At 41.9% G+C, this 23,533-nt stretch overlaps 1 protein-coding gene across 1 annotated transcript; it reads left to right on the top strand.

Moving 5' to 3' along the window:
* The first annotated feature begins 1,419 nt into the window (after positions 1-1,419).
* On the top strand, positions 1,420-22,993 carry ube2na (ubiquitin-conjugating enzyme E2Na). The gene is made up of 4 exons (XM_078553678.1): positions 1,420-1,582; positions 18,466-18,712; positions 18,834-18,974; positions 22,239-22,993. The coding sequence occupies exons 1-4, from the start codon at positions 1,550-1,552 to the stop codon at positions 22,286-22,288; spliced, it is 471 nt and encodes a 156-aa protein (XP_078409804.1). The 5' UTR covers positions 1,420-1,549; the 3' UTR covers positions 22,289-22,993.
* The last annotated feature ends 540 nt before the right edge of the window (positions 22,994-23,533 follow it).

Below are 23,533 nucleotides of genomic sequence, written 5' to 3'. Positions count from 1 at the left end.
AAAGCTCTGCAGCATAGGCAAAGGGCATGGAAGGAGAAATGAAGTTGAGCGATAAGAGTGTGGAACTTAAGAAAGAAGGGGGTTAGCAGGGAAGATAGATGGGGAACTGGGTTAGGGTAAAGTTGGGGGGATGGGGAATAGATGCAGACAATAAGATCTCACAAACAGCAGTGAGATGAATAACCAGTTACTGTTTTGTTGGTGTTGGTTGAGGGAAGACCAAACCACTGGAAAATGCCCTACTATACAAATAACGCAATAAGATTTTTAGACTCCACTCCTGCCTTTGGAACAATCAACTGGCCAAAACTTTTGTCTGTAATTCTGTTTTGTTAAAGTGAGATAATGATGAGCTGGTACATTGGTAAGATAACTGATGCAAGTTTCTCAGAAAATAGACACTACAAGGTCAGGCACAGAGAACAACTTCTTACTATACTTTTGGACAGGGTGGGACAGGCTCAGAATGTAGACAGCTGACTACTACAGCATCAGTTTGGGCAGAATGGGAGCGGGTTACTACATCACTGGTGGGGAATGTGGAGAGAGTTGGCTACTACAAGGGAAGCTTCTGCTCGATTGGACAATGCAGAGCTGACTATAGCAGCATTAGTTCTTAAACTAGACACTGTAGGGTCAGTTGGGTGATGGTTAATGTAGGGCTGGAAGCTAAACACTAGAGGGGGGTGAAGGAGCTCATTAGTGCAGAGTCAGGCAGGATTAGGACACAGTCATTGTTGGGTTGGGCAAACTGTGAGGTGGCTAGTGTAATGATGCACTGAAGCTAGTTAGTACTGTAGGCCTGGGAGGGTGGGCAAGGCCAGGTGCAAACTTGACACTGTAGAGTAAATCATTGTTCAAAGTTTGCATTATTTAACTTAAAAGTTAGACAATCTAATTTGCTTAAAAACTCAATACTGTTGGAATTATCTTTAAACTTAAAGGTGGTGTTGGAAAGTTCCTTTACCCAACTCTTAGGTTACGAAAAAGTGCACATATCCATTGGTCTGAGGGGGATCCTGGTGATTTAATGCCTTTCAACAGTGCAGGGGTACGGGGAAAAGGCAGGGAAATGGCATTAAGTCATAATGGTCATTTGGAGAGCCCGTGCAGGCACGATGGGCCGAACGGCCTCCTCCTGTGCCGTTAACATTCTGTGAACAGCGTTCCACAAAAAAATAAGTTGCAGATTCTGGTGAAACCTTGATTCCCAGATAATGCCTAACCGACAGCATTACCAGCCATGCAGTATCATTTTCATTTCCCCGACTGTGCACGTACTCAAGAGCCCGAGCCGCCGGGGGAGGGGTGGAAGCCGCGATGCAGCTTGGGAGTTGTAGTTCCCCCGCGCGACCAGCTGTAGAGGCGGGGCTGGCCGGAGGACGACATTGCCCAGCCAGCCCCGCGCGGAACCCCTGACGCACGCGGAAGTGGGGGGAAGGGCGAAAAAAAAGGAGAGGACAGAGAGAGACGACAGGCTCCAGCTCCTCCCGCAGTTTTGTGGGAAGAGAGAGAAAAAGAGAATCGCCGCCTAAAACATCGAGCGACCATGGCAGGCGGGCTTCCCAGGCGCATCACCAAGGTACGGGACTCGGAAAAACTGCTTTTACATACGTGTATTTAAAAAACATAATGAATTACCTGTTGAGGCGGTCGGGTGATTTTTTTTTTCCTCTCTCTCTTTCACCCGCCTGCCGCCCCCCCCCCCCCCCCCCCGGTCTTGCGAAACCACTTCCGCTTCCAAGCGAGTGAAGCCTGAAAAGAGAGAGCCTCATGGCATCGACATGGCGGCGGCTGGCGCTGTGTGGGCGGGGAGGGAGGGAGATTGCCGCTTGCTGGGCCCAGTGAATGAGGCCTACACGGGAAGGCCGGGGTGGGGTGAGGCGAGGATGGCTGAGAAGGCCCGTCGCCGCAGCCGCCGAACCGGGCAGGTTGCGTCAGAGCAGAGCCTGGGGAGGAGGGGAGGGAGAGAGGCAGGCCTGACTGACTGACAGACAGGGCACGGGAATTGGCGGCGGAAGGGTGCTGGGGCGGTGGTGATGATGTTTCTTGGCTTGCGATCTCTTCTGTAAGACATTAACGGTGGCTGGAGGGGGCTCTTTACTCGGTGTGGCGGGGGGAACTCCCCGTGTCTGTGACCGGAACTACCTGAGGTGATGGGCGCGCGGTTGGAATGACTCTTGCTTTTGAAAGGGGCGCTCGATCCGCATTTCAACGGCCTCGAGCCTGTTGGTGGGGTGGGGTGCGGTCTCGCGCCAGGGGGAGGGGCGGGGTACGTGATCACGTGACCCCGGGGTCGCTCTCGGCCGGGCCGGGGTGGGGTGGGTCGCCAGCCATGTTGTGGCGGCGCATATTCGTTACCCGGGTTCGGATTTCAAGGCAGAGAATGTGACATTTAAACTGCTGGTGCGACATTAGCTTTTCCGTTTTGGCTGCAGTGGAAGCTTCTAGTAGGTTGCATATCTGTTCCCAGCCTGCATCCCGAGAGTTGACCCAGGGCATCACCATCCCCAGAAACAACAAAAAGTACCAGAGGGAAAGTCCCAGACAAGCTGAGAGAGCTTAAAATGGAGATCCCCATTGTCTTTGGCTCACTGTCGAAAGTGACCAGAGAGCTCTGAGGCATTGTGGCTCACGAGTGAAGGAGAATCAGAAGACTAGAGATGGGAATGTAATGCTTTAATTCAAGAAGTGTCAAATCAGAATGTAACACCAATAGACTTGGTCAATTCCATCGTTTTACAATTAGAACTAAGAGTAAACATGAAAATTAAAATGTGCAACATAATGAATAGTAGTGTGGCTTTAGGAGGGATGGATCCAATTTAACCAAGTTCTTCTGAGCAAGTGACAACCTAAGTAAACCCACCATGATGTGCTTAGACTGCCAGAGGGCAAAAGCAGGTTACCCTGGCCATTATCGCCTTGTTGTTTGTGGAAGTTTGCTGTGTGCAAACTGGATGATTTCCTACTTCATATATGAAGTTCAATCAATTTTGTACTTCATTGGCCGTAAAGAATTTTGAAACACTCCTGAGGTCGTAAAAGATGCTATGTCAGTGCAAGTGCTTTTTTTTTTACTTTGCATCAGTAGTTTGGATTCAGAACCTATTTGCAAGGAGGGATGGTGGAATTGAGGGAGCACAAAGATCACAATGAGTTAGACAAAATACACCAGTGCGCTGAACAACGGCAGATGGAATTTAATGCATAGTGTTGAACTTAAATTGAAAAAAATGGGGGACATATCTTTCACCCAAAGAGCTGTAGAGGCTAGGTGGAATGAAAGCTTGAAATCTGAGTGAGATTTCTGTGGTGTAAGGGATATGGGACCAAGGTGGGTAATTGGCTTTAAGGTAGAGTTCTTCCATGATCTAGTTAAATGCCACAGGAAGTCATGGTCAGATTGTGCCATGGTCTGCTCAGATTGCACCTTTGTAGTTTGTCCAGTTCTGCTAGCCAAAAAAAAGGGAGATACTCAAGTGCTGAGTTTAGTGTCAGGGCTTGTAAGGAAAAGGCTTATGGTATATGACTGCATTATATCTTGTTTGGATACAATTTTTAAAAAAATTATCTAAAATAGCGTGAAAAACTGTGTATAATTTAAGACATGGCTGACAGTTAGTGGTTCCTCTCTGCCCAGCTGATTCCTGCAGAGATATGCATAGGTAGAGTTTCAGTTTTGGATGAAATTGGACAGGGCAGTTTTCCACCACAACAACAGCCTGAAAAATTCCAGATCGGACATGAGACAGTTAAATATAACATATTAAGCTGCTTTGCTAAATGCCTGGTTTAACCTCAGACACACCATCCACAATTGCATTGAATTTACAGTACAGAAAAGGGTTGTCCAGCCCAGCTGGCCTGTGCAAGTGTTTATGCTCCATATGTGCTTCTTCTCACCTTACTTTACCTAATCCTATCGACATGTCCATCTATTTCTCCTTCATGCAGTTACCTAGCTTCTCCATAAAAGTATCAATACTATTTGTCTCACCTACAATACCACGTTCTAATTACACTCTGCGTAAGAGGTTTTTCCTGAATTCCTTATTGGATTTACTTCGCTATTATATTTTAGACACTGCCAAAAGTGGAGGTATCTTCTCTGTATCTAACCTACCAAAATCTTTTATCTGATCTCTAGACTGCCTCTTAGCCTTCTCTTTTCCAGAGAAAAGATCTCCAGACTGACCTGTGGTTGGGAATTTTTTTTTTGCATCCTTTCCAGTATCTTTATACCCCTTTTGTAATGTGAAGAATGGTGTGGTACTGTGTGGCCCACCCAAGAGTCCATATAAATGTTAACATGACTTTCCAGCTTTTCAGTTTTGTTCCTCTAGGTATTAACTCTAATTCTTTGTTTGCATTTGTAATGGCCTTTTCTGTGCACCCATGACCCCTCTCTTGCTCCAGACAGCAAAATGCTGGGTCATTTTGTCTCAGCAAGTTGGTCAATATCTGAGGTGATAATGGACAAGTGAACATTTCATGTGTAGATCATTTATCATATTTCCAGTATTTTCTTCCTTCACACCTCCCTTCTTGCAAGTAATGTCTTACAATTATCTTTATCAAGATTCTCCTGCTAGACTTCCAGCCATTTGTAAATGCTATCCCAAGTCTTGCTATTATTCCTCAGCTGTTTAATCAGGCATAATTTATCTGTTGACATGCACTATATTTATGAATCCAGATCCTTTGTGTAGATTAGTGGTGTTATCACTCACTGATCTCTGTACCATTCCAACCCAGCATCACTCCCAGAAATAGTTCTCTTTCGTCCAATTCCTTCTCTATCCAAGTTTTAGTCTTAAGAGTCAGATTTTTTCAGTCAGGATTTCCCTCTTCTGTATTCATATTGACTGCTTTCTGCTATGTTAATTTGGCAACTGTTGATGCAAAAAATAATAGGTATAATGTTGCTTGGGTTTGTTTTGTCGCCCTGTTGAATAAAAGTTGCTGTGTTGACCTATTTTCAATCCCTTGAGGCTCCTCCTGTATTCGTTGACTAGCATAATGACAGTACTTTGTAGATTTCACTGCTACTTTCATACCTTTGGGTATATCTCATCCATCCCTGGGGACAAGCTGGTTTTGAGCCTGTCTGCATCTCTTTGCCAGTGATGTAGAAATTAAGTTTGATAGTAATCTCTACATATTCCAAGTAATCATTTAATATGAGCTATGTGCACAGAGCTAGTGAGTGACAATGGAAATTTGGTGGTGTTGAGAATTCAGTGTGGGCTTGGTGAGAAGGAGGTGCTAACTCATTTAGAGCAAGGGCCATCAAATAAATATGTAAATAATTGCACAGGAAATATTCAAGTGACATAATCAACATAGGAGCAGTACATAGGTAAGTTTTTACCAAAAAACTGCGTAAATCTGAAATAAAACAGAAAATGCTGGAAAAACTCAGCAGATCTGACAGCATCTGTGGAGAGAGAAACAGTTAATGTTTCGAGTCTGTATTTTTCAGAGCTGCACTGAAGAAGGGCCATATGGACTCGAAACATTAACTCTGTTGCTCTCTCCACTGATGCGGTGAGACCTGAGTTTTTTTCAGCATTTTCTGTTTTTATTACATGGGTAGGTATCTGGATATATGTCTTATCTTTAGTGGTTTATGTTGAGCTTGACTTATGGAGTTAATATTAGTACAAGTAAGCATAAGTCAAAGGAGAATGAGCTAGTGATTAAATTCTAGCTGCATTTAAAGATGCTAATAACTGATGGCCAAATAATTAACCACAGTAACTATTTGACATCAAACTAAAAACTTAATTTTTTAATATTTAAAAAAATTACAAATAACTAATGAATTGATAAAGATGTGGTGCAGGCTGTATCAGGGATGTAGTATGAGTGTGTTTGTGGGCAGCAAGACTGACTCAGACTGCCACAACTACAGGAAATGTGTCCCGTCTCAACACCCTGGCTCACAGCTATTGAGCTGGAGTTTGAACTAGAAAGGCGCTCTCAACACACAAAAAGGAATTGCTGGATAGTTTACTTCAGTGTGCAGCCACATAACAAGGTGTAGGAAGGGAGTGTGTGACTGGGTAATGGTAACTTGGGAGAGGTGGTGGCAGTGATTCAGCAGCCACTGCTCCTGTCCACCCATAACAAAGTACTTGATCAGTACCAGTGAGAATATGCAGAATGACTGAGAAGCATAGCCAGAATGCTGATCAAGGTATCATTAAGCATGAGGCTGCCCAAGGGGAGGAGGTGCAGAGTAGTAAGGACGTAGTTAAACAAGATTATTTAATTAAAGGAGTAGGTAAGGTCATAAGAAATAGAAGTAGGCCATTTGGCCTATTGAACCTGCTCTGTTATCTTTAATTGTGGCCTTAACTCCACTTTCCTGCCTGTCCCTCATAAGCACCTTTCATTCTTCTAAACTGCAATGAGTACTGGCCCAGCTTGCTCATCCTTTCCTCCCAAGTTATCATTCCAGGATAACTAGATACTACTTTTGGTATCTGTAATTTTCTTCCTTGACATTACAGCACATGGGTATTGTTCCATGCAATGAAAATTAGAATTCATGATGCATTTTTAAAAAGCAAAATACTGCAGATGCTGAAGATTTGAAATAAAAACAAGTGCTGGGAAAACTCAGTAGATCTGGCAGCACCTGTGGAGAGAGAAACTGTTAACATTTTGAGTCCAATATGACTCTTCAGAACTGTTTTTTAATTTGGGATGCATGTGTCTCATGCATAAAATTAGTAAAAAGCAGATGAAAGCTCCAACTCGACCCCCAAGCCGAGAGAGGTGCCCTTCTGACAAGACTTTCTAGCATTAAAAAATACATTTTTGTAATAATTGTGAAGGAATTAGTTTAAGCAGTTTAGTAACTTAAGTTACCACTTCCTGTTTAATCTTATTTGAGCCAGTCACAATTTTTTATCCCAGAGGCAACACAGCTTTGTGACCATATCTGCTGATATATGCTGGAAGTCTGACTCCTAATTATATAGACAAAGCTTGGTTTACTTTTGATTATTATTTCTCGATGCACTTTCACATTTGGCTTTATGTACAGTTTGTCAAACTAAACAGTGGTATTATGGAATACCACACTTTCAATATCTTTGCTTACACTCTGGGGAAACCAAAACTAGGGGCTATAAATATGGTATGGTCAATAATAAATCCAACAGGGAATTCAGGAGAATGGTTAGGATGTGGAACTCGCTATCATGATTAGTTGAGGCAAAGAGAATAGCTGCATTTGAGGGGCAGCTAGATCAACATGGAGGGGGAAGAATAGGTTTTGTTGATCAGGATAAATAGAGGGTGTGAGGGGGCTTATACACGAGCATGGACTAGTTGTGCCAAATGACCTTTTTCTGTGCTGTAATTTTCATCTGTCCAGCTCAGTGGGACTGCCCATGCTTAGCTGCAAGCAACCTGCTTAACTATCTAATTGTAGCCAGAATATTTCCAGCAATTGCTTCTCTCCCTGCCCCTGTGCCATTACCTCTGGAGTCCTGCAAGGACCTGTTGTTGGTCCCCTCCTCTTCCAGATCTGCAAGCTACTCTTCAGTGACATCACCTGAAGGTGATGCCAGGTACCACATGTAAGGTGACAGCACCCTACCTTGCCACCACCTCTCTAGATTCCTCTGCTGCCTTTGAGTTGCTTTCCTGTTTGACTGACATCTAGACCAGGGTGAACTGCAATTTCTTCCAGTTAAAAACAAAGTCTCTGTCTTCATGCTCCACATGAGCCCCGTACCCTTGCCTCCAGCACTCTTCCTGGCCACTGTCTCAGTTTAAGCCGACCCCAGCCTTGGCCCTGTATTTGAACCTGAGCTCCTGATGCCATATTTACTTGCACCACTGTAACATTGCCCATCTCTGCCAATGCCTCCTATCTCCTCTAGTTGTAACCCTCATCCATGCATTTGTTCCCTCCACACTCAACCTGGTTGGCCCCTCATCCTTTGTCATTCATAAACTTCAGCTCATCCAAAATGCCATCTACCTGCACTTAGTGCGTCTCACTCAGATGATGCAAGTATATTTAGCAATTCTGCTTCTATATGAATAAATATTCAAAGGCTTATGATGTAAGCCGTAAGTTTGTAATATAACTTATGGTGTTTTATTGATTGAGGATGTTGCGTAGCTAAGAGTGAGATTCAAACATAACTTGTCGACTCATGTGAAACTGAAGGTAGCAGCTCGTGTTAATTATCTCAATCTGGCTGCTTGGTACACTCCAACCAATCAGTATTTTTGTAACGTCTAACCTTTACTGAAAGGGCAAAGAATATTGCAGTATATTGGGTTTTTTTTTCCACATAATAGTTTGAAATAATGCTACACAACTTTTTTGTTTTCCAGAGGACCCCAGAGCCCAGACATCTCATATTGCTTTACCGGCCACAAGTTGTTGCCACATTTATTGTTATTCTGTTGCTGTAGGATCCTGTAGCATTTAACTGCTGCATTTAACCTTGTCTGTATTCAGGTTTTGGCAGACTGAGAATGCAATACTTGTCTTGTGGTGATGTGTTCGTTTCAAATGGTGAATGCTGCTAATAGTCTACAACTCTAAATATCTTTATAAACTGTGCAGTTTGTTTGACAGCGATGAATTAAAGACTGCTCTAGACCCCTCTATTAACTGTATTGATCCTCTGTTTGGATATTGTTCTCTTTTCTTCTATTTCTCCTGCTTCAACTCTCCTTAATTCCTGCAAGTCTGGTGAATTGTTCTCAAACACTTTACAAATTAGTTTGCCTGTGTGCAAGGTCACTGGTTTGTGGCTTTCACTGAAAAACAAATGGAATTATTGAATGCAGTTTCAAAACATTGGTTAAAAATGGGGAAAAAAATGGATTTGACTTACACATTGTCAGGAGTCCAATGTTGGCAGATCATTCTACTCTGAACTAGAAGTCAATCCTGTTTTGATATCCAGGATAGTGTACTTATTAGCACAGATTGGGCACTGAATTGCCAGCTTCTTAACTCTTCCACCCCAGGTGTGTGTTTACTCACTGAGCTATTGGGGAGTGCAACATAAATATTTATTTTAAGAATTCATGAGGCAGATTGCTTTGGTAGCCATGAGAACTTGCTGTGTTGTGATAACGTGATGTTGACTAAAATGTATGCATACCTAAAGAGTTTGGGCTGTAAGATTTGTCTTGTTGAGTCATTGTTAAAGCAAGTGGCTTATAGCAAGTGATTTCTAATCAGTTACAAACTGATATTTTCACATTTCCAGAACTTGCAGCTTACTGTGGGAAGCATGACGTTCTGTTCAAATTCAGTGCTGTCACTTCAAATTACTTTGTTCTGGTCAAATGGGTTTGCTAGACCCTATTCCTTTAGGATGTATTGCAGCAACTTGCTAAGCCTTTTTCATCAGCAGCTTGGAAACCTGCTAACTCTACCACCTAGAAGGGCAAGCGGGCACATGGGAACTTAATCACTTGCGAATTTCCCTCCAAGTCTCTCTGTTCTGACTTGGAACCATATTCACTGTCTCTGGATCTCCTGTCCTACAGCATTATGGGTATACTGACATCATGGACTACAGACGTTCAAGAAGGCAGCTCGCCAACTTTGCATGGGCAATTTGGAATAGGCAACAAATGTTGGCCTAGCCAATTACGTGCACATCCCATGAAATAATATAAAAAAATACAGATATATCATGCCACAGTAAACAGGGATGGGATTATTGCGCCTTCTGGCTGTTTCCTGATCTTAAATTCTTCTGTTCTGAGATCACCTAGCAAGTGGCTTTAGAGTTCATTAACAAAAGTGAAGGAGCAGGTTGGGTACCCATTCTTTCTGCTGGAGAATTTATGTACTGCATAGTCCTATGATTCACATAAGTACACTATTAAAATAGCAATATCTCAATTCAGTTAGGCAGTGTATAATCATTCTGAAGTAGAGATTAGAGTGTTGGAATTCGGTGGATATCTGTAGTAGTAGCATTGAGGGTCACTTAGCTAGAGAATGGCATTTGCATTTAGATAGTACTTTAATTGTGGGCAGCTAAGGTATAATTACTGTTGAAGTGCTGTTGGCAGCCATTAATCCCACAGACAGCAACGGTCAATTTATCTGAAATAATAAGCCTTCAATTTGTTCACTGCAATGCAGCATCTTTTTTAGACATTCGTGTTTGCCATAACAGCACTACAGCATGAAATTGCAGAAGAATTTGCTTCAGCCACTGGAGGTGGAGTGGTGAGCATTTACTGTTTGAGAAGTTTTGCGCTTTAATTTAGATGGAAATTGTCTTGTGTATTTGTTGTCACATGGTGCTAAATACAAATGAACTACTTTTTAAAAAGGAAATTGTAATCATTCAAATGTTCAAATAGATTTTCTGAAACATAACTGTCCCAGACACTTAATCAGCCTTCCTGCAAACGGGGTTGTGATCTTTAGTTTGATTAACAAGTAACCTTTGAATTTATTGCCTTAAGGGGATGTGGAATATAGATTGTAGTTGTTTTGTAAGGAGAGGGACATCTAAACCATCATGTCATTTCAACTTGCCACAAGTACCACTGGGAATCTAATAGTACATATATCAAGTACAGGGTGGAGTAGTGGTGTTGACACTGGACTCCAGATGCCCATGGGAATGCTCTGGGGACCTGGGTTCAAATCGCACCATGACAAATGGTGAAATTTGAATTTTAAAAAATGTCTGGAATTAAAAGTCTAATTATGACCACGAAACCATTGTCATAAAAGCCCATCTGGTTCATTAATGTCCTTTAGGATTTGCTGTCCCTTACCCAGTCTAGCTCCATGTGACTCCAGACCCACAGCAATGTGGTTGACTCTTAAATGCCCTCAGAAATGGTCTAGCAAGCCACTCAGTTCTCAAAGGCAGTTAGGGATGGGCATTAAATGCTGGCCCAGCCAGCAATGCCCACATCCCATGAATGAATTTTTAAAAAACGATGAAGCAAGAAGCTTTTATAATTATTATGCAGAAAACAAATGTTTTCCCCCCTGAGACATTACTTCTTACTAGCCAACTCTAGTTGTGAGATGTAAAAGCTAGTAGACCGATGTATTGGCTGTTAGTTCTGGGAAATGTCTAGCTTTGTCGCTGCCACCTTGCCATTTAAATGCACATGTGTGCACACACATTACTGATGATGTTAGTCTAAATGTAGCTCAAAATTCATACAACGCCATGAGGCACATGAGTACAAGTGAGGGCTCAAACTGATCTATTTTTCTTGCATCAACTACAATTAATGCAGCAGTTGCCTCAACCAAGCAGGCATCACCCGATGCTATGTTAATTGGCCATTAAAAACATAAGAAGTAGGAACAGGAATAGGCAATAGGGTCTCTCAAGCCTGTTCCACTGTTCAATACGATCATGGCTGCTCTTGGCCTCACTCTACTTTCCTGTCTGCTCTCCATAATCTTTGACCTGCCCCATAGTTCAAAAATCTATCTGAGCCTTGAATATGTTCAATGACTTATACTCCATTGCTTTCTGGGGAAGGGAATTGTAAAGATTAAAGACCCTCAGAAGAATGGGAGATCCCTTATTCTGAGACTTGTATCCCCCTAGTTGGGACCACATTCTCTCAGCATCCAGCCTGTCAAGTCCCTTCATAATCTTGTGTGTTTTAATAAGATCACATCATTCTCCTAAACTCTAATGAGTATAGACCCAACTGCTCAACCTTCCCTTGAGACAAACCAGGAATCAACTTCATGAATCTCTGAACTGCCACCAGTCCGATGCAAGTTTGTCAAATAATACTCTAGGTGTGCTCTTACTAATGCCCTATACAGTTCTAGCAAGACTTCCCTACTTCTATACTGCATCATCATTGCAATGAAGGCCAACATTTTGTTTGCCTCCCTAATCACTTGTTATACCTGCAAGTTGACTTTTTGAAACACGTACAAGGACAACCTGATCTCTCCCCCCGCCCCACAACCCCCCAGCAACATTCTGCAGTCTCTCCAGTTAAATGATGTTTTGCTTTTCTAGACTTCCTACTGAAGTGGCTAACAGGACAAGGTGGTGGTGTAGTGGTAATGTCACTGGGCTAGTAATCCAGAGATCCAGGCTGGTTTTCTGGGGACATGGGTTCAGATCCCACCACGGCAGTTGGTGGAATATAAATTCAAGTAATAAATCTGAAATTAAAAGCTAGTGGATTATCATAAAGACCCATCTGGTTCACTAATGATCTGCTATCCTTATCTGTCTGGCCTGCATGTGACTTCAGATCACAGCAATGTGATTGATTAAATGTTCTCTGAAACAGCCTAGCATGTCACTCAGTTGCATCAGATCTCTACAAAGTCAAAAAGGAATGATCACCTAGCATTGATTTGGGCACCAGAAATGACCGCGGCATAATAGCCCTGTCGACCCTGCAGAGTCCTCCTTGCTAACACTTGTGCCAAATTTGGGAGAGCTGTCCCACAGACTAGTCAAGCCTGACGTGGTCATACTCACTGGACCATACCTTACAGCCAATGTCAGAGACATCACCATCCTTGGATATGTCTGGTCCAACTAGCAGGACAAACCAACCAGAGGTGATGGCACAGTGGTATACAGTTGGGAGGCTGTTGCCCTGGGAGTCCTCAACATTGCCTGTGGATCCCATGAAGTCTTATGGTGTCAAGTCAAACACGGGCAAGGAAATCTGATTACCACCTACTACTACTCCTTTCCCAACACTTCATTGAGGATACCTTCCATGTGTGGTACTACCACTGTGCTAAATGGGATAGATTTTGAACAGATCTAGCAACTCAAGTCTGGGCACCCATGAGGCGCTGTGGGCCATCAGCAGCAGAATTGGATATAATCACATTATGTAACCTCACGGCCTGGTATATCCCTCACTGATCCAGGGTTGATCTCCCAGCTTGATGGTAATGGTTGAATGAAGAGTGCAGGAGCAAGACCAGGCATACCTAAAAATGATGTGTCAACCATGAGTTCTCATCTTGTGCAGCAGTGTAACCTTTTATGTGACACTCATTGAATACCATTTTAGAAATCCAAATGCACTATATTTACTGGCTTCCCTCTATCCCCAAAGAATCTAAATTTATCAAACAGTATTTTCCTTTTCATAAAGGAATACTTAATTTAATGGTAGTATGATTTTTTTGAAATGTCCTGCTACTTAATGGATTCCAAACATTTTCCTGATGACAGATGTTAGGCTAACCGGCCTATAGTTCCTTGCTTTCTGCCTCCCTTGTTTCTTAAATAGAGATGTTATATTTGCGGTTTTCCAATCCCCAGGGGCCTTTCCAGAATCTGGAGAATTTTAGAAGATCACAACCAATGTGCCCACTTTCTCCACGGCTACTTTATTAGAACCCTAGGATGCAGGCCATCAGTCCTGGGGATTGTTGGTTTTTAATCCCTTTAGTTTTGCTAGTACTTTTTCTCTAGTGATCATGATTGTTTTAAGCTTTTCTCTTTTGTCTCTTGTTTTCCTACTATACTTTTAGCATAATGACATACTAAGTGCTTGTTCAAAATCTCTTCCCCATTTCTTTGTTTCCCATTATTAACTCCCTAGTCTTGACTTCCACAGGACCAACGTTTACTGTAGCTATTTTATATACTTGTAGAAGCTCATACCAACCAGTTTTATATTTCATTGTAGTTTACTTCTGTAATCCAATAGTACTGATTCATAGTTTTCATGCTCCCCCACCCCCACCAAAAGAAAAAGTGAAGATACCTAAACTGTAATTAATAAAATCGAATAATCATAGTCACCAAAAATCAGTGGGGTCTCTGATAACTTCCAATGATACTTTAATCTTTGTTAACCTCACTTATGAAATATTTTGGTATCAGTTGAATTGCCCTTGCCCTTGGGACTGTTTTTTATTTGTACATCAAGTAAAACACTTGAGGAGCTTTAGGATACCTACAAGAAAGCCTGTATTTAATGAGAACAGATGTTACTTCACACTGACGAAAAGGATTCAGGGTCTGTGTGTGCTTTCTGATCATATTGTTGTGCAAGTTTTGGCCACAAGAGCCCCCCAGTGAACTATGTAGAGAAAGCTATTTGAATTTGCAGAAATTGTGCTTTGTAATTTTTGCTCTTTAGTTTGCACAGTCTGAACTCCTCCTTTGTTAGACCACGATTGGAGTACTGCATTTAGTTCTGGTTGCCACATTATAGGAAGGATTGCAGAGGAGATTTACCAGGCTGCTGCCTGGGCTGGAGGGTCTGAACTATGAGGAAAGTTTGGATAGGCTGGGGTTGTTTTCCTTGGAGCAAGGAAGGTAGAGAGGGGACCTGATAGTGGTATATAAGATTGAGAGCATAGATAGGGTGGATAGGAAGGCACTTTTTCCATTAGTAGAGGGGTCAATAACCAGGGGCATAACTTTAAGGTAAGAGGTAGAAGGCTAACAGGGGAATCGAGGAGAATTTTTTTCACCCAAAGGGTGGTGGGAGTCTGGAACTCATTGCTTGAAAGGGTGGTTGAGTCAGAAACTTTCAACATTTAAGAAGTATTTAGATATTCACTTGCATTGCCATAGCCTCCAGGGCTATGGGTCAAGCGCTGGAAAATGGGACTAGTGTAGTCAGATCTTTATTGACCGGTGCGGACACAATGGGCCGAGTAGCCGCCCTCTGTGCTGTAAATGTCTGAGTTTGTTCAGTGAAATCTTTAGATTAACAGGGACACCATACCAAATAAAATTATCTTGAATTATTGAGTATGAAGTGGAAGTCGAGTTACAGTTATATAACATTAGTTAGACCCTATCTGCAGTACTGCATTCCGTTCTAGGCTCTGGGAAGGACACATTGGCATTGCAGATTGACAGAATGATATCGGGGTTTAAGGGTTTAAATTATAAGGATGGGTTGCATAAACTAGGCCTGTCCCTTGAATATACAGGGTTAAGAAGAAACCTGAGTGATTTAAGATAAAGGGTTTGATAGGGTGGAGAGAGGGAGAAAGCAGCTTTCTCTGGTGGGGGAAATCCAGAATAAGGGGGCATAACTTTAGGGCTAGGCTGTTCAGGGGTGATACCAAATGTTATGGCACAGCCGATGGTAAATGCCGAGTTGTTCAAATCCCAAAGGGAAGCTTGAAACAATTGCCACAACTTGTTTTGCAATTTGTATAAATTTGAGATGTATGCCTTGAATTCAATAGTAATAAGACCACCACGTCTTAGATTTTTACAAAACTAGATTAAATATTTATTAATAGAAAAAATGATTTTAAGTACATAGATCTACAAATTACTACTATAATAACTCCTAAATCCCCTACTTAATCTGACTCCCAGTTACATATTCATTAAGGCAACAGTAAGACACACAGATTTTAAAAGACTCGGGCAAAGTAACACACTATTCTGAACCAGTCGAATTCAAAGTGAGTTTTCTTAACTTCAGTTCTTTGAAAACAGCTTGAGGCATGGATGGGGCTTGAAGGCTTTTCACATTTATTAGATCTAACAAATGCCTACCCTTACACACAAACTTTGCTCCTTTTTACATATTTTCCCCTTTGAATGCAAATTCCTATTGTTTCACAAGCAAAAACAAAAATTGCTGGAAAAACTCAGGCCTGGTAGCATCTGTGGAGAGAAAGACAGTTAACATTTCGAGTTCATATGACTTGCTCAGAACTAAAGAGAAGTAGAAATGTGAAATATATACTGTTTAAGGGGGGTGGGGCAGGTGAAGTTGGATAGAAGGCCAGTGATAGGTGGAGGCAAAGGAGAGATTGCAAAAGATGTCGTAAACAAAAGGTCGAAGGGCAGTTGACGGTGGTGATATTAGCTAGAGGTGCTAATGGTGACATAAAGAGAAAGCAGGATGAGCAAGTGACAGATGGCCCTAGTAGGGGTGGGGTGGGGGTAGGTGTGGGAGAAAAGATCAAAATAGGCTAAAAGGTGGGGATAAAACAATGAATGGAAATAAATTTTAAAAATAATAATAGAAATAGATGGGGGAAAGAAATATATATAAAATTTAAAAATAAATATTTGAAAAAAGGGGTGAGGATGGAGGAGAGAGTTCATGATCTAAAGTTGTTGAACTCGGTGTTAAGTCCGGAAGGCTGTAAAGTGCCTAATCGGAAGATGAGGTGCTTTTCCTCCAGTTTGTGTTGAGCTTCACTGGTACATTGCAGCAGGCCAAGGACGGACGTGTGGGCATGAGAGCAGGGTGGTGTGTTGAAATAGCAAGCGACAGGAAGGTCTGGGTCATGCTTGTGGATAGACCGAAGGTATTCCGCAAAGCAGTCATCCAGTCTGCGTTTGGCCCCTCCAATATAGAGGAGACCGCAGCAGCGAATGAAGTAGACAAAGTTGAGAGCTGCTTCACTTGAAAGGAGTGTTTGGGCCCTTAGACAGTGAGGAAGGGGGAAGTAAAGGGGCAGGTGTTGCACCTTCTGCGATTGCATGGGAAGGTGCCATGGGAGGGGGTTGAGATGTAGGGGGTGATAGAGGAGTGGACCAGTATGTCCAGGAGGGAACGGTCCCTATGGAATGAGGATGGGGGGGTGAAGGGAAGATATGTTTTGTGGTGGCATCATGCTGGGGTTGGCGGAGGATGATTCTTTGAATGCGGAGGCTGGTGGGGTAAAAAGTGAGGACAAGGGGGACCCTATCATGGTTCTGGGAGAGTGAGGAAGGTGTGAGGGCAGAAGTGCGGGAGATGGGTCTGATGCGGTTGAGGGCCCTGTCATCCATTGTGGGTGGGAAACCTCAGTTAAGGAAGAAGGAAGACATGTCAGAAGCACTGTTTAGGAAAGTGGTAATGGGATGGAGTCCTTACAGGAAGCAGGGCCTGAGGAGTTGTAGTCGAGGTAGCTGTGAGTCGGTAGGCTTGCAATGAATATTGGTGGACAGTCTATCACCAGAAATTGAGACAGAGAGGTCAAGGGAGAGAAGGGAAGTGTCAGTGATGGACCATGCGAAAGTGATGGAGAGATGGAAATTGGAAGCAAAGTTAATAAATTTTAATTTTAATATTTTTAAAATTAATAAATGGGCTTTTATCCCATTGTTTCACGCTCTGATAATAAAAATCTTTCATAGCACGAAGTTAATAAAAATCTTTCATAGCACGCAGTTTTACCAGTAATCTTTGGGGGAAAAGAAACATTGTTTCTAAACTTCACCTGGCTAAGTGACACATTTCACTCCTTTGAAAACAATCTCATCTGGTTTATTTAAAAATGCAAATGTCCTTCTACACCTTACATTCTAAATTTCCCCCATGTTTACATCAAAGCCTTCAGACCAGCTGCCTTTATTCCAATTAAGTCTCACACAGGCACATATAGGCACAAGTAACACTATTTTACATTATTATATCCTCCTGATACATGTAGCACTGCTTCACACAAAGCAGAGTGGAAACCTGGGATTCTTTTCCCCAAAAAAGCTATTGAGGCTGGGGCTCAATCATGCTTCTGGATATTAATGTATCCACAGGATTATCTGATTTTTATCTATTCAGGATTTGACTTATCAGCACATTACTACACTCAAAAATGAAGTTTAGTGATAGAAACGTTTGCAGCGGACTCTGCACAAAGACCTGAAAACCTTTATAATCCTCAATATAGGAAGTGCCCTTATTGGACACAACTGTTTTAATATCTAGTGACCTTTCTGACACACATTATGGGGTTAAAATACTCCAACTGGTTTGGTGATTGCAACTTTAAGTATTTAAAGAGCAGAAATCATGCACCGTATCTGTTTGCCTTGAATTTTGTTTAAGCACGTGGCTTGAATTAAAACCCAGCCATATTTATGCCAGCACTTTTACTATGTAACTGCTGGTTTCAAATTCTTCTTAGCTGTGAGATAAAGAAGAGCTTGCGTTTCATGACCTCAGGACATCCAAAAGCACTTTCCAGCCAAGTACTTTGAAGTGTAGCAACTGTTATAATGTAGGCAACCTGGCAGGTAGTTTGAGCGCTGCAATGGCTGCTGTTCCCAAAGAGTGCCATGGCGTAACATCTCATTTGAAAGACAGCCTCTCTGATAGTGCAGCACTTCCTCAGTACTACACTGAAGTGTCAGCCTGGATTATGCTCTTAAGCCTCTGGAGTGGGACTTGAACTCCTTAGCATTCTCACCTCAGTCAGAAAGCTACCATTGGGCCTTGGCTGACACTTAAGAAGTGTTGTTTGTTTTGGATGAGTTGGATACATGTTCACAAGTGGACTTTACATTATGTAACAAGTGCAGTTGAATAAATCTGCTGTGAAGTTGAAAACGCAGCAGTAAATATGGCTCTGTAATTCAATATGGAATATTTTAAAACCACAAATGCTATTGGCTCCCTTGATTCAGCATTCCGTGATAATGGAAACATAATACTGTGTATAATATTCATTTAGAAATGTAATTTCATGTTGTTTTGGACTGTGCATTACTAACAATTCTTTTTTTCATCGTTTTACAGGAAACCCAGCGTTTGCACGCAGAGCCAGTGCCTGGTATAAAGGCAGAAGCAGATGAATTCAATGCACGCTACTTTCATGTTGTTATAGCTGGTCCACAGGACTCCCCATTTGAGGGTGGAACTTTTAAACTTGAACTATTTCTTCCAGAAGAATATCCAATGGCAGCTCCAAAAGTTCGCTTTATGACCAAAATATATCACCCAAATGTAGACAAGCTGGGCAGAATCTGTTTAGATATTCTGAAAGGTAATGGCTGCTTCTAGTTTCTGCACGTAAATTTTATTCATTGTACCAGTGGCAAATGCAACATTTGTGTATTTTTAACGAGAATGTTAATGTCATGGCTTGTAATGTTTTGATTCCACAGATAAGTGGTCCCCAGCTTTGCAGATTCGTACAGTACTGCTATCAATCCAGGCATTGTTAAGTGCTCCAAATCCAGATGATCCATTAGCAAATGATGTAGCTGAACAGTGGAAGAGCAATGAAGCCCAAGCCATAGAAACAGGTACATGTGATCATTTGATATTCAGCTAGTTAAGTAAAGGAAATAGAAATTATAAGCTCTAGCTATGTATTTTACATGTATCTTTAATTCTTAAACAGGTCTCAATAAACCCAGCTATGGCCTTTTTGACACTGACTTTGCTAAGATGCTCTTGCCTTGTGTTGTATAACATGTTTAACCTGGGGTGGCATTTTCCTTTTTTTTTTCTGCTCTCCCCGCCCCACCTTGTCTCCTCCCTGCTCTTCCCGCAGCTCTCACGCTGTGGATGCAGATTCCAACATGCATGGCGATTGAAGCTCTGCGTCTCTTTCTCCAGCCAGCCCAAGTCCCTTGCTTTCCTGGGACTTTTCTCAATCCTCACTTTTAATGCTGTCTCCAGCAAAGAGGGAGCAAGTTTTGTGGAAGTGATTGTTTGCACTTGGGTCCAGGCAGAAACAACCCATGCAGCCAGCAATGAGCAATAGGGTTTTCCCTAGATGCTTTGCAGGTGCAATTCTAATTATAAACTGGATAATACCAATTGTCTCTGGAAGTATCACTTTACACAGTTGCACTCTGGGGGGTATTTCAGGTATAAAAATATATCCCAATCAGTTGCTGACTGCAATCGTGGGAGAAAAACATGGCTTTGGATGGGATCGTTTTGATTATTACGCTTCTAAAATGAGGATAGAAACTAGGAGCAGGAGTAGACCGTTCGGCCCTTTGAGCCTGCTACACCATTCATTATGATCATGGCTGATCCTCCATCTCAACTTCATATTCCCACTTTCTCTCCATATCCCTTGATGCCCCAATATCCAAAAATTTATCAATTTCTTTCTTGAATATGCTCAGTGCCCTGGCCTCCACAGCCTTCTGTGGAAGAGAATGCCACAGGTTGACCACCCTCCTGAGTGGAAAAAATGTTTCCTCATCTCAGTCCTAAATAGCCTGCCCCATATCCTGAGACTGTGGCCCCTGGTTCTAGACTCCCCAACCATCCTCCCTGCATCCAGTCTGTCTAGCCCTGTTAGAATTTTATACATTTCAATCAGATCCCCTCACTCTCCCAAACTCTAGTGAATACAGGCCCCAGTCGAACCAATCGCTCCTCATACGACGGTCCTGCCATCCCTGGTATCAGCCTAATGAACCTTCACTGCACTCCCTCTATGGCAAGTATATCCTTTCTTAGGTGGGAGACCAAAACTGCATGCAATACTCCAAAGTGTGGTCTCACCAAGGCCCTGTATAACTGCAGTAAGACGTCCCTACTACTGAACTCAAATCCTCATGTAATGAAGGCCAACATACCATTTCCCTTCCTAATTGCTTGCTGTGCCTGTCTATTTACTTTCATTGACGGGTGTACCAGGACACCCAGATCCCTTTGTACATCCACATTTTCCAATATATCACCATTTAAATAATACTCTGCGTTTCTGTTTTTCACACTGAAGAGTATAACTTTACATTTATCTACGTTATACTGCATCTGCTATGGTTTTGCCCATGCCCTGAAGCCTCCTTGCATCCTCCTCAAGTCACAACCCTACCCAGTTCTGTGTCATCAGCAAACTTGGAAATATTGCATTTGGTTCACCCATTCAAGTCATTTATATATATCGTGAATAGCTGGGGCCCAAGCACTAATCCCTGCGGTACACCACTAGTCACCACCTGCCACCTGGAAAAAGACCCATTTATTCCCACTCTCTGTTTCCAGTCTGTCAACCAGTTCTCAATCCATGACAGTATATTACCCCCAATCCCATATGCTTTAATTTTGCCCTTTAGCCTCATATGTGGGACCTTATCAAAAGCCATCTTGAAATCCAAATACACCACATCCATTGGTTCTCTTATCTATTCTACTAATTACATCCTCAAAAAACTCCAGTGGGAGTGGATTAGTTAAACATGATTTCCCTTTCATATACCCATGCTGACTTTATCTAATCCCGTTAATGTTTTCCAAGTGTTCTGTTACCACGTCTTTTATGATAGACTCTAGTGTTTTCCCCACTACTGATGTTAGGCTACTGGTCTGAAATTTTCTGTGTTTTCTCTCCCTTTTTTAAATAGTGGGGTTACATTTGCCACCCTCCAATCTGTAAGAACTGCTCCAGAGCATCTAGACTTTTGGAAGATGACCACCAATGTATCCAATATTTCCAGGGCCACTTCCTTTAGTACTCTGGGATGTAGATTATGAGGCCCTGGGGATTTTTCAGCCTTTAACCCCATTAATTTCTCTAGCATCATAGTTTTTTTAATTATACTGACTTTCTTCAATACCTCCCTCTCACTGGACCCTTGGTTCCCTAACATTTCTGGGAAATTATTTGTGTCCTCTTTTGTGAAGACAGAGCCAAAATGTGTTCAATTCTTCTGCCATTTCTTTGTTCCCCATTATAATTTCACCTGTTTCTGACTGTAAGGGACCTATGTTTGTCTTCACTAATCTTTTTCTCTTCACATATTTATAGAAGCTTTTACGGTCAGTTTTTATGTTCCCTGCAAGTTTACTCTCGTACTCCATTTTCCCCTTCTTGATCAATCTTTTTGTCCACTTTTGCTGAATTCTAAACTGCTCCCAATCCTCAGGCTTGCTGCTTTTTCTGGCAATTATATATGTCTTCTCTTTGGATCTAATACTGTCCCTAATTTCTTTTGTAAGCCGTTGTTGAGCCACCTCTCCTGTTTTATTTTTGTACCAGACAGATTGTTTTCAAGGGCTTGTGATCAAATCATTGCTGCTAATTTTGTTACTAATACAGGTTAAATATCCTTTATCCGAAACCCTCGGGGCTGATTGCATTTCGGATTTCAGATGATTTTGGTTTTGGGATACCATATATAAACCTAGGCCTAATTATATTAGAGTGGCTGACGCCTAGGCTAGCTATAGTCTAAAGTAAATAAAATGGCTAGAAAAGTAAGATGTACCACTGAATAATAAATACAAGGTACTTGTAATAAGTTCCCACCCGTGGCGCCCTCTGTGACTCTGGTTGTACGAGAGGGTTTGCAAGGTAAGCAGTGCAGACAAGCAAGTAGACCTCCTGCGCTAAAGGTCAGGTGTGGTCAGTGAGGTTTGTTGGCTCAGGTCAGAGGCTTCTTGCACTAAAGGTCGATAAGGTTCCAAAAAATGTGTGGTGTTTGGATGTGTTCAGTTTTCGGATTTACAGATAAAGGATACTCAACCTGTAAAATATTGAAATAGTTTGAAAGCAGTTTTCACATGAGAATTATTTGCTTAAATATGTCTTTATCTTGCAGCCAGAACATGGACTAGGCTATATGCCAGTGGGAACAGCAATTCCAGATGAAGTTGAATGCACATCACAATCCTTGTTCTGCCAAGATCTCTTTCCTTGCATTCAAAGAACAGTCTTAGAAAACTGCAGAATAAACCCAAACAAATAAAATTCTTGGTGTTTAAATGCATATTAGAGACTATTTGTCATGTTCCGATTCACCATTAAAGCATGAGCAGAGTATATACCACTTTGCTTTTCTAATTTTCCCCCCCGCCCTCCCTGCCACCCAGTTAATTTTAAAGCAGCGATGGACCTCTGCTTTATTTACCAAGACTGGCGTATTTTTTTTCTTAGCACTGTGAATGAAAATCTGCTTAGTTAGCTGCCCTATTGTAAGTTTTCATTTTCTGGGTTTTATTTTTTGTGATGCTAAAAGCATTTTGAAAGCAGCTAACTTGTACACAGTAAATCATGCCCTTCGCCAAGAGTAGTAACTTTTTCTTTTTAGGTGCAATAGATTAAGCAGCTTAGCTGGTTATTAGTTCGTCCAGTCAGTAAAGGAAAGGAAAAAGCAGCGCATCAATATTGTGACTCTCAAATGTAGATCCTAAGAAAGCTTGTTACTTTGTATGGCTTGTCTGGGGGATGGTGTGGGGGAAGAAAGATTTCTGTAAAACTTTTTGTTTTAGTAAACTTTTTTTTGTTCCATTTAACTGTTGTACCTGTGTTAATCTTTCCACAGCGCAATGCGGTAAATAAATCTTTGAGGTTTTAGTGGTTGGTTTCATGCTCATTAATGAAAATATCTACATTGGCTTGTCTTTTAAAACGATTTACTGTGGTTTTTCATTTTAAAGCCCATGACAATGTGCAGATCTTGTATGCTGTCCCACTGAACTCAACAGCTGTCTAGGAGCACTGCATAACATTTATAACCACTTCTAACTTGCATTTCTGTCTCTGACTTGGGTTTATTAAAGGGAGGTCCCAATGATTCATTCCTGTAAATTTGTTGACTAAAATGCTTTGGAACAACCTGATGTTGTGGAAGGCACTATACAAATGCAAGTTTTTCTTTTATATCAACTTTTCTGGTTAACAGTAACCTTTCTCCTACAAGAGTTAAACCTGAACCTTGCAACACCCTGCACAGTATAGTAAGTTGACGGCTCTGGGCTCTGGTCATTTTTGGTCAGTCTTTGATCAGAATGCAGGTAATAGAGCTGTGTTCAGCTAGGGGCAGGCCTGGAACTGAGTGTACCCAAGACTGTGTTAACTGCTGTTTCCTTGAAATAACAATATGAAATATATTAC

Source organism: Cetorhinus maximus, chromosome 12 (genome assembly GCF_964194155.1).
Source record: "Cetorhinus maximus chromosome 12, sCetMax3.hap1.1, whole genome shotgun sequence".
NCBI classification, from domain to species: Eukaryota; Metazoa; Chordata; class Chondrichthyes; order Lamniformes; family Cetorhinidae; genus Cetorhinus; species Cetorhinus maximus.
This window is presented reverse-complemented; position numbering and strand designations above follow the sequence as displayed.